Source organism: Chinchilla lanigera, unplaced genomic scaffold (assembly GCF_000276665.1).
Source record: "Chinchilla lanigera isolate Chin_1 unplaced genomic scaffold, ChiLan1.0 scaffold00158, whole genome shotgun sequence".
Lineage (NCBI taxonomy): Eukaryota > Metazoa > Chordata > Mammalia > Rodentia > Chinchillidae > Chinchilla > Chinchilla lanigera.
Genome location: NW_004955559.1, coordinates 1,376,372 through 1,388,702, shown reverse-complemented (window position 1 = coordinate 1,388,702; position 12,331 = coordinate 1,376,372). Strand labels below are relative to the sequence as shown.

Here is a 12,331-nt window from a genome sequence, read left to right as displayed (position 1 = left end):
CCCCCCCCGCTTTTTTTTTTTTGAGAGTCTGACTGATTTGTCCAAGCTGAGCTCGAACTTGGAATCTTCCTGCCTCAGCCTCCCCGAGTGCTGGGGTCCCAAGTATGACATAATAGGCATTCTTCAATATCTCATCCCCAGTTTATCGTTACATGTCCCTGACTATGGAAAAAATGGCTCTTTCCATCTGCACTTTTGGGTTTGGGACTTCTAGATGACCATTTTGTTTTATTGGGGGTTTTTTGGTCTTTTTGAGACAAGGTCTTTCTATGCAGTTCAGGCTGGCCTTGAGCTCACTTCATAGCCCAGGCTGGCCTCAAACTCACAAGGATCCTCCTGCCTCAGCCTCCCAAGTGCTGGGACTACAGGTGTGCACCACCATGCCCGGCCAACCATTTTATTTTAAAGAGAAATAAGGGCCAGCTTTCAGGGTAAGAGGAAAAGCAGAAAGCTGCTGAGGAAAACGAGGAAAATAGGACAGGGAAAGAAGGAAACCCGGAACATATGTAGAGGATAAGACACAGTAAAAGTAGCAGCAAGCACCGGAAGTAGAATTGTTCTGGGCACAGAACACACACTGATTCATGTCATCCTCGCCGCATCCCTGCAGCAGGGGACTGTGATTAGCCATGCAGCAGATGGCTTAACAGAGGCAAAAAGTAAGAGAAACCCCTGGCCTGAGCCAGGCGTGGTGGCATTGGCCTGTAATCCCAGCACTTGGGAGGCTGAGGCAGGAGAATCACTGTCATTCTGAGGCCAGCCTGAACTACATAGCAAGACCTTGTATCAAATCAACCCAAACTGATGATAATAACAATAATAATAATTTTTAAAAAGAAGCTCCTGGCTCCGGTTCCATATGAGGTGAGTACCAAAGATAGGATTCAACCCCGGCTGCGTGCCCTAACTCCAGGGATGCCCCTGGGGCTGTCTCACTGTGACTCATGGGCACCACGCCCAGGCCAGTAAGCCTCACAGCCAAATGGGCTGCTCCGGGCCAGGCAGAGTCAGGCCTCTATCTGCCTGTAGTAATGGCTGAGATGAGGGAGCAAGGTTAGGTGGGCAAATGTAGGGCCCCAGCTCTGGAAATCCCACATCCCGGAGATGGGCACCTGGTGTCCTGAGCATCTCCTTAGGGTACCGGCCAGGGTCGCCCAGTTATAAGGGTGCAAAATACTCCAGGAAGCACCAGCTCTCTGACTTCCTGCTGGATAATTGTGGTACATTCCCAGTCCTCGCAGTGTAGGTCCTGTGGACCAGTCTGGGGTCAATGTCGCCTAGTAACAGCCGAGTTATGTAAGGTTTCCAGGGAAACAGAAAGTGAGCCAGAGTTCATTTCTTTATGGAGGAAAAAAGGTTTTACTAATCCTTTGTTCAAGTTCTTCATGTGTAAAAGTCAACAGAAGCTGTGTGCGGTGGTAAATGCTTATATGCCCAGTACTCTGGGAAGCTGAAGCAGGAGGGTTCCAAATTCAGTCCCAGTCTGAGCTACTTGGCAAGACCCGGCCTCAAAATAAAACGGGGGTGGGGTGGGGGAGGGTGGGCATGTCTGTCATCCCAGCACTCAAGAGGCTGAGGCAGGAAGATCATCTAAAATTTGAAGCAGGCCTGGGCTACATGAGTAGTTCATAGTTCAAAGCCAGCCTGAACTACATTCCCTGTCTCAAAAAAACTAAAGGGGTGGGGCTGGAACATATAGTAGTATGAAGAACTTATTACAAATTCGTTTGTTTGGTTTTCTTTTTTGGTACTGGGACTCAAACTCAGAACCTTGCGCTTGCCAGACAGGCAGTTGTGCTGCTGAGCTATACCCCTGGCCCTCCATTACAAATTCAAACTCCAGTATGAGAGAAAAAGTCACCAGGTTCCTGTAATCCCAGCACTCGGGAGGCTGAGGCAGGAGGATTGTTGTGCCTGGGCTATAAAGTGAACTGAAGGCCACCCTGAACAGCATAGCAAGACCCTGTCTCAAGAAGACCAAAAAAAAAGAAAAAGAAAAATGTCAATAGAGGCAGGCACACCTGTAATACCAGCTACTCAGGAGGCTGAACCAGGAAGATCTCAAATTCAAGCTGAAGAGCTCAGCCTGAGCAACTGAGCATGATTCTCAAAATAAAAATTTTTAGCCAGGCGTGGTGGCACATGCCTGTCATCCCAGCACTTGAGAGGCTGAGGCAAGAGGATAGTTGCGAGTTCGAGACCAGCCTGGGCTACAGAGTGAGCTCAAGGCCAGCCTGAATTGCATAGCAAGACCCTGTCTCAAAAAAGACCCAAAAAAAAAATTGTTTTTAGAAGAGTGTTGGGAATGTAGTTCCATAGTAGAGCACTTAGCTTGGATTAAGTCCTAGGTTTGAGTTCCCATGTTACTGGCCGTCATGGATCCTTGCTTCAGTAGAAATGGAAATTAAGGCTAAAGCAACAGATCAGTTTACAGGAAAAAGCTTGAATCGGAAAACAAGCAAGAGGGAGAGAAGGAAGTGGGCTAGGTAAAGCAAGGGCTAATAAGCTTTGTTCTAATAAACTCATCCTGGGTGAGGAACATACATACATCCATAGCTTTAAAGTAGTAAAGGAGACAAAATAGAGTTCAAGCTTTTTGCTGCTTTGAGTTACCTATTGGACATCTGTAGGTCCAAGTGAAGAGTTCAAGGTTTTATCAAAACATTATTTTTTTTTTTTTTTCTTTTGCGGTACTGGGGACTGAACTCACAACCTTGCACTTGCCAAGCAGTTGCTTATGCCACTGAGCTATATCCCCAGCCCCAGAACACTATTTTTAAATCCCTGGCTGCCTCTGAAGAAAACATAGATCATGCTTTTAATAAGTAATAGGTTAAGTGCCAGAGTTAGTTTGTCCTTTGTCCCTATGGACTATATCACCCAAGACTACAAAAAAAAAGTTGGGCTGGGGATATAGCTCAGCAGCACAGCGCCTGCCTAGCAAGTAAGAGGTCATGAGTTGATTCCTGGTACCAAAAAAAAAAAAAGTCAAATGAAGTAGTGCCTGCCTGTAATCCCAGTATTCAGGAGGCTGAGGCAGGAGGATCACTGCAAGTTTGAGACAGCCTAGAGTAGAGAGTGAGTTCAAGACCAACCTGAACTACATAGCAAGACCCTCTCAAAAAAAAAAAAAAAAAAAAAAAAAAAAAAAAACAGGGGCTGGGGATTTAGCTCAGGGGTACAGCGCCTGCCTGGCAAGTGCCAGGTTGTGAGTTCAATTCCCAGTACCAGAGGTGGGAAGGGGAAGCCATGCATGGCAGCACACACCTGTAACCCCAGCACTCGGGAGGCTGAGGCAGGAGAATCATTGTGAGTTCGAGACCAGCCTAGGCTACAAAGTGAGCTCAAGGCCGGCCTGAAACTGCATAGCAAGACTGTGTCTCAAAAAGACAAAAAAGGGGGCTGGGGATTTAGCTCAGCGGCACAGCGCCTGCCTGGCAAGCATGAGGTCATGAGTTCAATTCCCAGTGCAGGAAAAAAAAAAAACAAAAAAAACCAGAATCTACTTTCAAAAAAAAAAAAGTTAAAGTCAATAGTGCTAGGCGTGGTGGCACACGCCTGTAATCCCAGCACCTGGGAGGCTGGGGCAGGAGGATCATTGTGAGTTCGAGGCCAGCCTGGGCTACAAAGTGAGCTCAAGGCCAGCCTGAACTACCTAGTGAGACCCTGTCTCAAAAAGAGAAAGAAAAAAGGAAAGAAAGAAAGGAGGAAACAAACAAACAAACAAATAAATGTGGGCAGACTTTTGTAGATTCAAACTTGCAGGAGCACAGCCAAGATATCATGGACCAACAGCAGAATGGGGCACAGTAGAACAGTATTCTGCCGGAAGAAAGAACAAGCTGGCTGCCTTGGCCCATGTCTGTGATCTCAACTACTTAGGAAGCTGAGGCAGGAGAATGGAAATGTCCAGGCCAGCCTGGGCAATTTAGCAAGACCCTATTTTAAAACTTAATAAAATAAAAGTAAAGCTTAAGGATGCAGCCTAACAGTAGAGTGCCCCTAGATTTGATCAATACTGGAAGAAAGAAAAAAAAAATGAAGTCTTAATATATGTTCTGCAACACAGAGACACCTAGAAAACATGTTAAGTGAAAGAAGGCAAGCCGGGCATGGTGGCGCACGCCTGTAATCCCAGCACTTAGGAGGCTGAAGCAGGAGGATTGTTGCGAGTTCAAGACCAGCCTGGACTACAAAGTGAGCTCAAGGCCAGCCTAAACTGCATAGCGAGACCCTGTCTCAAAAAGACCAAAAAAAAAAAGAAAGAAAGAAACAAAGAAGGCAGTCACAAAAAAAGCACATTATCTGATCATGTTTTTTTTCTTCTTGTCTTTTTGAGACAGGATCTCGCTGTGCAGTTCAGGCTGGCCTTGAGCTCTCTTTGTAGCCCAGGCTGGTCTCGAACTCACAATGATCCTCCTGCCTCAGCCTCCTGAGTGCTGGGATTACTGGCATGAGCCACCATGCCCGGCTTGTACTCTTTAAAATGATTGGAATAGTGAACTTTACTACACTGAAGAAGACCCCAGGGAGACTGGAGTGTAGCTCACTCGTGGAGCAGGGGGCCCTGGGTTCAATGGCTGGTGCCTAAAAAAAAAGAAAGAATTAGCTGATGCAGTGAAGGGGTACAAGTGTCTCCCCCAAGAAGACTCTGGACAGGGACTGAGCTGTGACAGCTGTGTCACAGGCCCTTTTCCAAACTGTCCCCTCCCCCAGGCCTGGCTGGACACCCAAGACCGCCTCTTGGGCCACTACGTGAATGGGAAGTGGCTGAAGCCAGAACACAGGAATTGTGTGCCATGCCAGGACCCCATCACAGGTACAAGATGTCCCCCAGGACCCCATCACAGGTACAAGATGTCCCCCAGCATCAGGGGAGGGTCATCAGTGCCTTCCAGCTGTGCCCACTGCATTCCCTTGGCTGGTGGTGCCCTGGGGCGGGGAGAGGCCAGTGGTCAGGGGGACGCTGAGGCTTCTGGGATGACCAGGCACAAATGGAGGAGCTGGGGACCAGCCTTCCTGCCTCTGGGCACTAGCGAGCTCTGGGAATCGTACCCCATTTCTTGTCCCTCCTGGGTGCCCCCATTTTTCTCTGCAGGAGAGAATTTGGCCAGTTGCCTCCTGGCAGAGCCTGAGGATGTGGCTGCAGCAGTGAAGGCGGCTTTGGATGCACTGGGAAGCTGGAGCGGAGTGCCCGGAGGCAGCCGAGCCCAGCACCTGACCAGGTGATGAAGGAGAAGTATGGCCCCAGGATGTGGCCCATAAACCACTGAATTAATTGGCAGCCATGTCTCATATTCTCAGCATGCATCTGGGGTATTGGTGTTTAGAACACTCATTTCCCATGATTCTCTGATTGGGTTTTTTCTTAATTTAATTTTTTTTTTTTATCATTTTGAGACAGGGTCTCGATATGCAGTTTAGGCTGGCCTTGGGCTCACTTTGTAGCCCAGGCTGGTCTCAAACTCGCAACGCAACTATCCTCCTGCCTCAGCTTCCCAAGTGCTGGGATTACAAGCGTGCGCCACCATGCCCACTCCCATGATTCTCTGAGACAGGAAATGAAAAAGCGTCTGTTTCTTAAAATCCCTTGGGGCTCAAAAGGGTTAGTGTACCCCAAAAGCTGTTCTCCAGCACACTTTGGAGACCACTAGGGACAAAGATTCCATTTCCCAAAATACACTTGAGATTAGGTCAAGACTCAAGTTCTAGCCGGATGTGGTGGTGCGAGCCTATAATCCCAGGCCGAGGCAGGGGAGTCCTTGTGAGTTCAAGACCAGCCTGGGCTACAAAGTGAGCTCAAAGCCAGCCTGAACTGCATAGCAAGACCCTGTCTCAAAAAAAAAAGACTCAAGTTCTGGCTATCTGGTTAGGGTGGAGATTACTGATGGCCAAGACACTTACACAGCACCCCCAGGGTTTGAGAATTTCCCAGACTACATTTCCCATAAATCTTTGGTGCCCTGTGCTCCTGCTAAGATGTAGGGGTACCCCAGGTGCTGATGGGGATTGTAGTCCTGGTCACCCTAGAAACACCCAATCCCCTTGCTTTCTCCATAGGCTGGCCAAGATGATCCAGAAGCACCAGCGGCTGCTGTGGACTCTAGATTCCCTGGTCACTGGGCGGGCCGTTCGGGAGGTTCGAGACGGGGACGTCCCACTGGCCCAGCAGCTGCTCCAGCACCATGCAGTCCAGGTCCATGACCAAGAGGAGGCCCTGGCAGGCTGGGAGCCCATGGGTAAGGTCCTGAGGCCCAGCCCCAGCCCCAGCCCCCTCTTTCAGAATCCAGTGTGGTGGCCCCATTTCCCTCATTCCTCCCTTGCAGGAGTTGTTGGCCTCATCTTACCACCCACGTTCTCCTTCCTGGAGATGATGTGGAGGATTTGTCCTGCCTTGGCAGTGGGTAAACGATGGGTTGGGGTCCTGACTGTTGGATCTCGAACAGGAGGAGATTGGAGGCCCAGAACCCGGGTCTGGTCCCGGGTCCCGAGTCTGAGGGAGGAGACTGGGCCTGGGCCTCCGGATCCTTGAGTTGTCCCCCTTCCCTAGGCTGTACCGTCGTGGCCGTTGTGCCCCCGGCCTCCCCAACCCCTCTCCTCCTGGCCCAGCTGGCAGGGGAGCTCGGCGCCTTCTGCGGGATCCTCAATGTGCTCATTGGCCCTGCCTCCCTGGGGGACACTGTGGGCCGCTGTCCTGGGGTGCACAAGGTGGCCTTCTGCGGAGCCGTGGAGGTACCCTCAGGGCCCAGGCGGGGTGGACGGGGCTGGGCCAGGCGGCTCCTGCGCCGCTGAGCCCTGTGGGTCCCTCAGGAAGCGCGCGTCCTGCGGCAGAGTCTGGCAGGCCAGAGGCTGGAGCTGAGCCTGGCGCTGGGCATGGAGTCGCTGCTGCTGCTCATGGACTCGGCCGACGTGGACTCGGCCGTGGAGGGCGTTGTGGATGCAGCCTGGTCTGACCGCAGCCCGGTGAGACATGCGCACTGGAGTCCCCAGCATGTTGGGGGTGTCAGGTCTCCGCAGACCTTGGGGTCTTACGACTCCTTTCATGATATCCAGTTCTTTGGGTCTTAAAGCTCAGTCTACACCCTGTGTGATCGGCTCCTCACTCGTTTCTGAATCTCCGTGACTGGCTGTCCTGTCTCAGGCCACCTCAGGCTCCATGTCCCTGGTCCTTAGGACTCTTCATTTCTCAGTGTCCCTGTCCCTGGTCTGACAGCCTCCGCCTTTGTGCCCCACCTTTCCGCACTGGGCCCCTCACGTGGGTTTGTTTCTTGCCGCTCCCCTCTGTCCCTGCCCCAGCGCCCCCTGGGGATGTGTCACCCCTGCTGGCCTGACCTCGGCCGCTTGGTGCCCATTCTTCACAGGGAGGCCTCCGGCTCCTGGTCCAGGAGTCTGTGTGGGAGGAAACGATGAGGCGACTCCAGAGAAGGATGGGGAAGCTGCGGAGCGGCCGAGGCCTGGACGGGGCTGTGGACATGGGCACCCGAGGGGCTGCGGCCTGTGCCGCGGCCCGGCGCTACGTGCAGGAGGCCCAGAGCCAGGGCGCACAGGTGTGTCCCGGCCGCAGCTGAGCCTGGTGGAGGCGCCTGGCCTGCGGGGGGAGCGCCGTGTGGGAACACTTCTCCGTTTCTCTGTCTCCCCAGGTGTTCCAGGCTGACCCTGTGCCCTCGGCCAGCCCGTTCTATCCCCCAACTTTGGTCTCTGGTCTGCCCCCCGCATCACCGTGTGCCCAGGCAGAAGTGAGCCCCCAGGATCCCAGCGATCTGGTCTCCCCCCCCCCCCCGACCTCCCTCCATCAGCCCACCGTGGGTCCCTGCGTGCCCGTGTCACCTGGGTCTGGGACTGCTGACTCCCATAAGCCTGTCCCCTAGTGGGTGGGATTTTGGCAGGCAGGTGCTTGTGCCGCTGAGCTATAGCCCCACGGGTGGGATTTTGGAAGATGGGGGCTCACCACGCCACCTGAGCGCCCTGACCTCCTTTGCAGGTGCCGTGGCCCCTGGTCGTGGCCTCCCCTTTCCGCACAGCCAAGGAGGCGCTGGCGGTAGCCAACAGCACACCCCGGGGAGGCAGCTCCAGCGTGTGGAGTGAGAGGCTGGGGCAGGCGCTGGAGCTGGGCTACGGGTCTGTGGGCCCTGCTGGGCAGTGGGGGGCAGCCTGGCCGCCCCTTTCCCCCAGTTCCGTCCCCTTCCCTGGCGGCCTCCCTTCCCCTTCCTGGCTCAGCACCCAGCTTCCTGTTGTTCTCTCTGACTTCTCCATCCCGCCGCCGCAGGCTCCGGGTGGGCACAGTATGGGTCAACACCCATGGCCTCAGAGACCCTGCGGTGCCCGTGGGTGGCTGCAAGGAGAGCGGGTCTTCCTGGCACGGGGGCCTGGACGTGAGTGCCCCCGTCACCGCCCCTGCGTCCCCGTGCCACCTGCTCCCACCTGCGTCACCTTGTATCTCACTGACACAACCCCTCGCAGGGTCTGTATGAGTACCTGCGGGCCTCGGGGACCGAGGACCGGCTGCCCTTCGTTTACGAGCATCTGAACTATGACAGCTTCGGGCTTGCTGTACCCGCGGCCCTGCCAGCAGGGCCTGAAACAGGGCCCAGGTGAGCTGTTTCAGTGCCAGGTGGTCTGAGGGTGGCAGGGGAGGCCGTGTCAGGCTCCCCCAAGGACAGAAGGGCCGAGGGGAGGCTTGCTAGGGCCATTATGGGGTCCCTGGGTCCTGCTGAGGACTGCATGGTCGGTCTTAGCACCTCGCGCACCCCACGCCTTGCCTGCTTCAAAGAAGCCTGGTCCCCCAGAAGCTCACAGGACCCGGGGCTTGGGGTTCCCTGGGCGCTCATGGGAACAGCGTTTGGGGTCCCCCAGAGGCACGTGGGAGCGGGATTTGGGGATTCTGCAGGGCTTCATCAGAGCTGAAGGAGTCTCTGCCGTGGGTGGAACACAGGCCCCTCACGCCTCACCCTCGTTCAGCCCAGTGCCCCCCTATGGGCTCTTCGTGGGGGGCCGATTCCAGCCTCCTGGGGCCGGGAGCTCCAGGCCCGTCTGGGACTCCTCTGGCAGCCTGCATGGCTACGTGGCTGAGGGTGGAGCCAAGGACATTCGAGGCGCCGTGGAGGCCGCTCACCAGGCTGCCACTGGGTGAGAGGGGACACCCCGGGTCGCAGAGAGCACAGAGGGTGGCAGGGAACCCCAACGGCTGGCGTGCTCTGAGCCTGGACCCCTAGGGGAGGGGCTGGGCGGGGGTGCGCACCTGGGAACCAGGACCGGGGCCACCCCAGTGTGCCCATGCCCGCAGCTGGGAGCGGCAGTCCGCGGGGGCGCGGGCGGCCCTGCTAGTGGCGCTGGCGGCTGCGCTGGAACGCAGGGGGCCCGGCCTGGCCTCGAGGCTGCAGCGGCACGGAGTGGAGCTGGAGGCTGCCAAGGCGGAGGTGGAGCTCAGCGCCAGGCGGCTCCGGCTGTGGGGGGCCCGAGCCCAGGCCCAGGGCCACACCCTGCAGGTGAGCGGGCTCTGGGCGTGCACAGAGCGGGCAGCCAGGCAGGGTCACCACAGGGGCTCGGCGTGAGCCAGGCTTGGGGTCTGGGCCCAAGCCTGGCTCACGCCGAGCCCCTGTGGTGACCAGCTGCCCAGTGAACGGCGAGAGCCCCACTTTCTCTGCACTCAGTTTCCTGTCTGTAACAGGCAGACGGCGCACCTTCTACAGCGGGGTTTTTCCAGGTTGGGTTACTGCTCCTTTACTGGGCAGTTAGACCTATTCAGTGCACGTAACTGCGATAGGTTTTTGTTTTTAACAAGAAAGTAAGTCAGAGCCGGGTGTGGCGGCGCAGGTCTATAATCCTATCACTCTCAAGGCCGAGACAAGCGATAGGAGTTCGAGGCCAGCCTGGGCTACACTGAGTTCAAGGCCAGCGTGCACCACACAGCAAGACCCTGTCTCAAACAAACACACAGCCGAGTGTGGTGGCACACACTTGTAGTCCCAACACTTGGGAAGCTGAGGCAGGAGGCTCACCATTAGTTTGAGGACAGCCTGGACTATATGGTGAGTTCAAAGCCAGTCTGAATGATGTACCAAGACCCCGTCTCAAAAAAAAAAGTGTGGCTTAATGAATGTCAGTTACATTCAGCTGCTTAGCAACCAAATGCTTATTTTTCTTTTCGTTTTTTTTTGAGACAGTGTCTCCCTGTGTAGTTCAGGTTGGCCTTGAACTCACCTGAAACTCCAAGTGGTCCTCCTAAAAATAAAAATAAGTTTTTAAAAAAGACCTTCCTGGGGCTAGGGATTTAGCTCAGCGGCACAGCGCCTGATCGTGAGTTCAATTCCCAGTACCGGAATGAATGAATAAATAAATAAATAAATAAATAAATAAATAAATAACAGACCTTCCTGCCTCAGCCTCCCAAGGGCTGGAATTACAGGCCTGTGCCACCATGCTGGCTTTTGAGCATTTGTTATTGGACTTGGGAAGAAACAAAGATGAGAAAGGGGAAGGTGATGGAGAAGGTGCGAAGGGCGCTCAGGCTGCCCTGCCTGGCCCCTGACCTGCCATGTGCCCCTGCAGGTAGCAGGGCTCAGAGGCCCCGTGCTGCGGCTTCGGGAACCACTGGGCGTGCTGGCAATCGTGTGCCCTGACGAGTGGCCGCTGCTTGCCTTCGTGTCCCTGCTGGCCCCCGCCCTGGCACACGGCAACGCTGTGGTCTTGGTGCCCAGCAGGACCTGTCCCCTGCCGGCCCTGGAGGTGTGCCAGGTACAGTCATCTGCCTGCTGCTGCTCCTGCTCCCGGCAGCCCCTGGGGAAGCATGAAAGGTGTGGCCACCCTCCTTGGTAACCATGGTAACCTGAGTCCCAGCTTCCCACCCCAGGCTACATCAGTGTATGGCCCCCGCCCTGGTCCTTCCGGGAGCCTCGCAGCCCGGCCCCGACGCTCTCCCTCTCACCCCCAGGATGTGGCCTCCCTGTTCCCCGCGGGCCTGGTGAACGTGGTGACAGGAGACTGCGACCACCTGACGCGCTGCCTGGCCTTGCACCAGGACGTCCAGGCGCTGTGGTACTTCGGATCCACCAAGGTCCGCTTTGTCTCCCCGTTCTCAGGGCTTAATGTTCACCGACTGTGTCCCCCTCCCAGCTCCTGATGCTAAAGGGGAAAGTGTGTAGCGACAGGTTCCAAGGTCTTGCCCCTGTACAACCCCAGTTGCTAAGGAAGGGGATCTCCTTAGCAATGAGTTGCCCAATCGAAACCCCTAATCTCATTGGATGCCTTGTTGCTAAGGACCACACCCTAGCAACAGTTGGAACCCAAAGTTGGCCCCCTTACATCTTCTATTGGTAACAGCTGGCGACTCCCGGTTGACCAGTACCCTGGGCCCCAGTCCCATGGATGCGGATGTTAATGGGGAGGAAATTCCCTAGCCGCAAGGTCACCTCTTTCCCCCCAGCATCTGGAAGGGTTGGTAGCTACGAGTGCAGCATCCAGGGAGGTCAAGCCATATCTCTCCTCTCATAGCCCTGTTGCTAAGAAAGCAGCTGCTTAGCAGACCAGCTTGGGACAGCACTAACCCCTCCCTCTCCCCACCCCAGGGCTCCCAGTTCGTGGAATGGGCCTCGGCAGGGAACCTCAAGCCCGTGTGGGTGAACAGGGGCCATCTGCGGGCTTGGGATCAGGAGCCCCAGGGGGCAGGCCCAGAGCTGGGGCTGCGGGCAGCACGAACCAAGGCCCTGTGGCTACCTATGGGGGACTGATGCCCAGTGCCACCGCTCCCGTTCCATGGAGCAGAGACGGACCCCGGCAGATGCCAGGCACCTGGAACTTCCCTCGTGGTCCTGTGTCCTGCAATAAACTGTCTGACCAAGCCTGGACATGCTTAGAGGGCAAGGCGGGGGGCAATGACTTCTGACCTTTACGAAGCCCTTTAGCTCCCGGATTCAGCAACCCAGTGGGCGGCTCCGGGACAACACTGCGTTTGTGAGACAGATAAAGAGGACTCTGAGAGCCCCCACCCAGGGCATTCTGAGGAGAGCAGCAGGCAGGCTGCAGGGAAGTCCCTGGAAGGCGCTAGGCTCCTCCTACTGAGCTTGGTTTTGTGCGCTGCCGCGGGCCTTTCATCCATTAATCCTGTTGCCAGTCACAGCCGAGGAGGGGAGGAAGGGCCCGTTCCCCTGGCCGCAGTGGTCCCTGATTGGCCGGCCCGGTCACGTCTGGCCAGGGCAGCTCGCCCAGGACAGTCAGCCATCCCATGCGACCACCGACCACAGGCTCTGCTGTGCCCGTGTTTCCTGTCGCTGCTCCCCCAACTGCCCACAGAGAGTGTAAAGAAAACAGCGTGACAGCGTTGTCCTACACTCCT

The 12,331-nt window shown here is 55.7% G+C and overlaps 1 protein-coding gene across 2 annotated transcripts in view; it reads left to right on the top strand.

The window, feature by feature from the left end:
* The window catches only part of Aldh16a1 (aldehyde dehydrogenase 16 family, member A1), a 14,000-nt gene extending 2,159 nt beyond the window's left edge, over positions 1-11,841 (top strand). The window contains exons 2-17 of one of the 2 annotated variants that reach the window (XM_005412882.2): positions 4,717-4,819; positions 5,099-5,225; positions 6,061-6,239; positions 6,327-6,404; positions 6,551-6,732; positions 6,811-6,963; positions 7,362-7,547; positions 7,641-7,736; positions 7,982-8,118; positions 8,267-8,372; positions 8,461-8,591; positions 8,959-9,126; positions 9,284-9,485; positions 10,549-10,734; positions 10,931-11,053; positions 11,565-11,841. In XM_005412882.2, the coding sequence (XP_005412939.1) occupies positions 4,717-4,819; positions 5,099-5,225; positions 6,061-6,239; positions 6,327-6,404; positions 6,551-6,732; positions 6,811-6,963; positions 7,362-7,547; positions 7,641-7,736; positions 7,982-8,118; positions 8,267-8,372; positions 8,461-8,591; positions 8,959-9,126; positions 9,284-9,485; positions 10,549-10,734; positions 10,931-11,053; positions 11,565-11,726 (2,319 nt within the window). In that variant the 3' untranslated portion in view covers positions 11,727-11,841. Of the gene's footprint in view, positions 1-4,716; positions 4,820-5,098; positions 5,226-6,060; positions 6,240-6,326; positions 6,405-6,550; positions 6,733-6,810; positions 6,964-7,361; positions 7,548-7,640; positions 7,737-7,981; positions 8,119-8,266; positions 8,373-8,460; positions 8,592-8,958; positions 9,127-9,283; positions 9,486-10,548; positions 10,794-10,930; positions 11,054-11,564 lie in introns of those variants that run through there. The other variant, XM_013509018.1, reaches the window with a different exon arrangement.
* Positions 11,842-12,331: the final 490 nt, after the last annotated feature.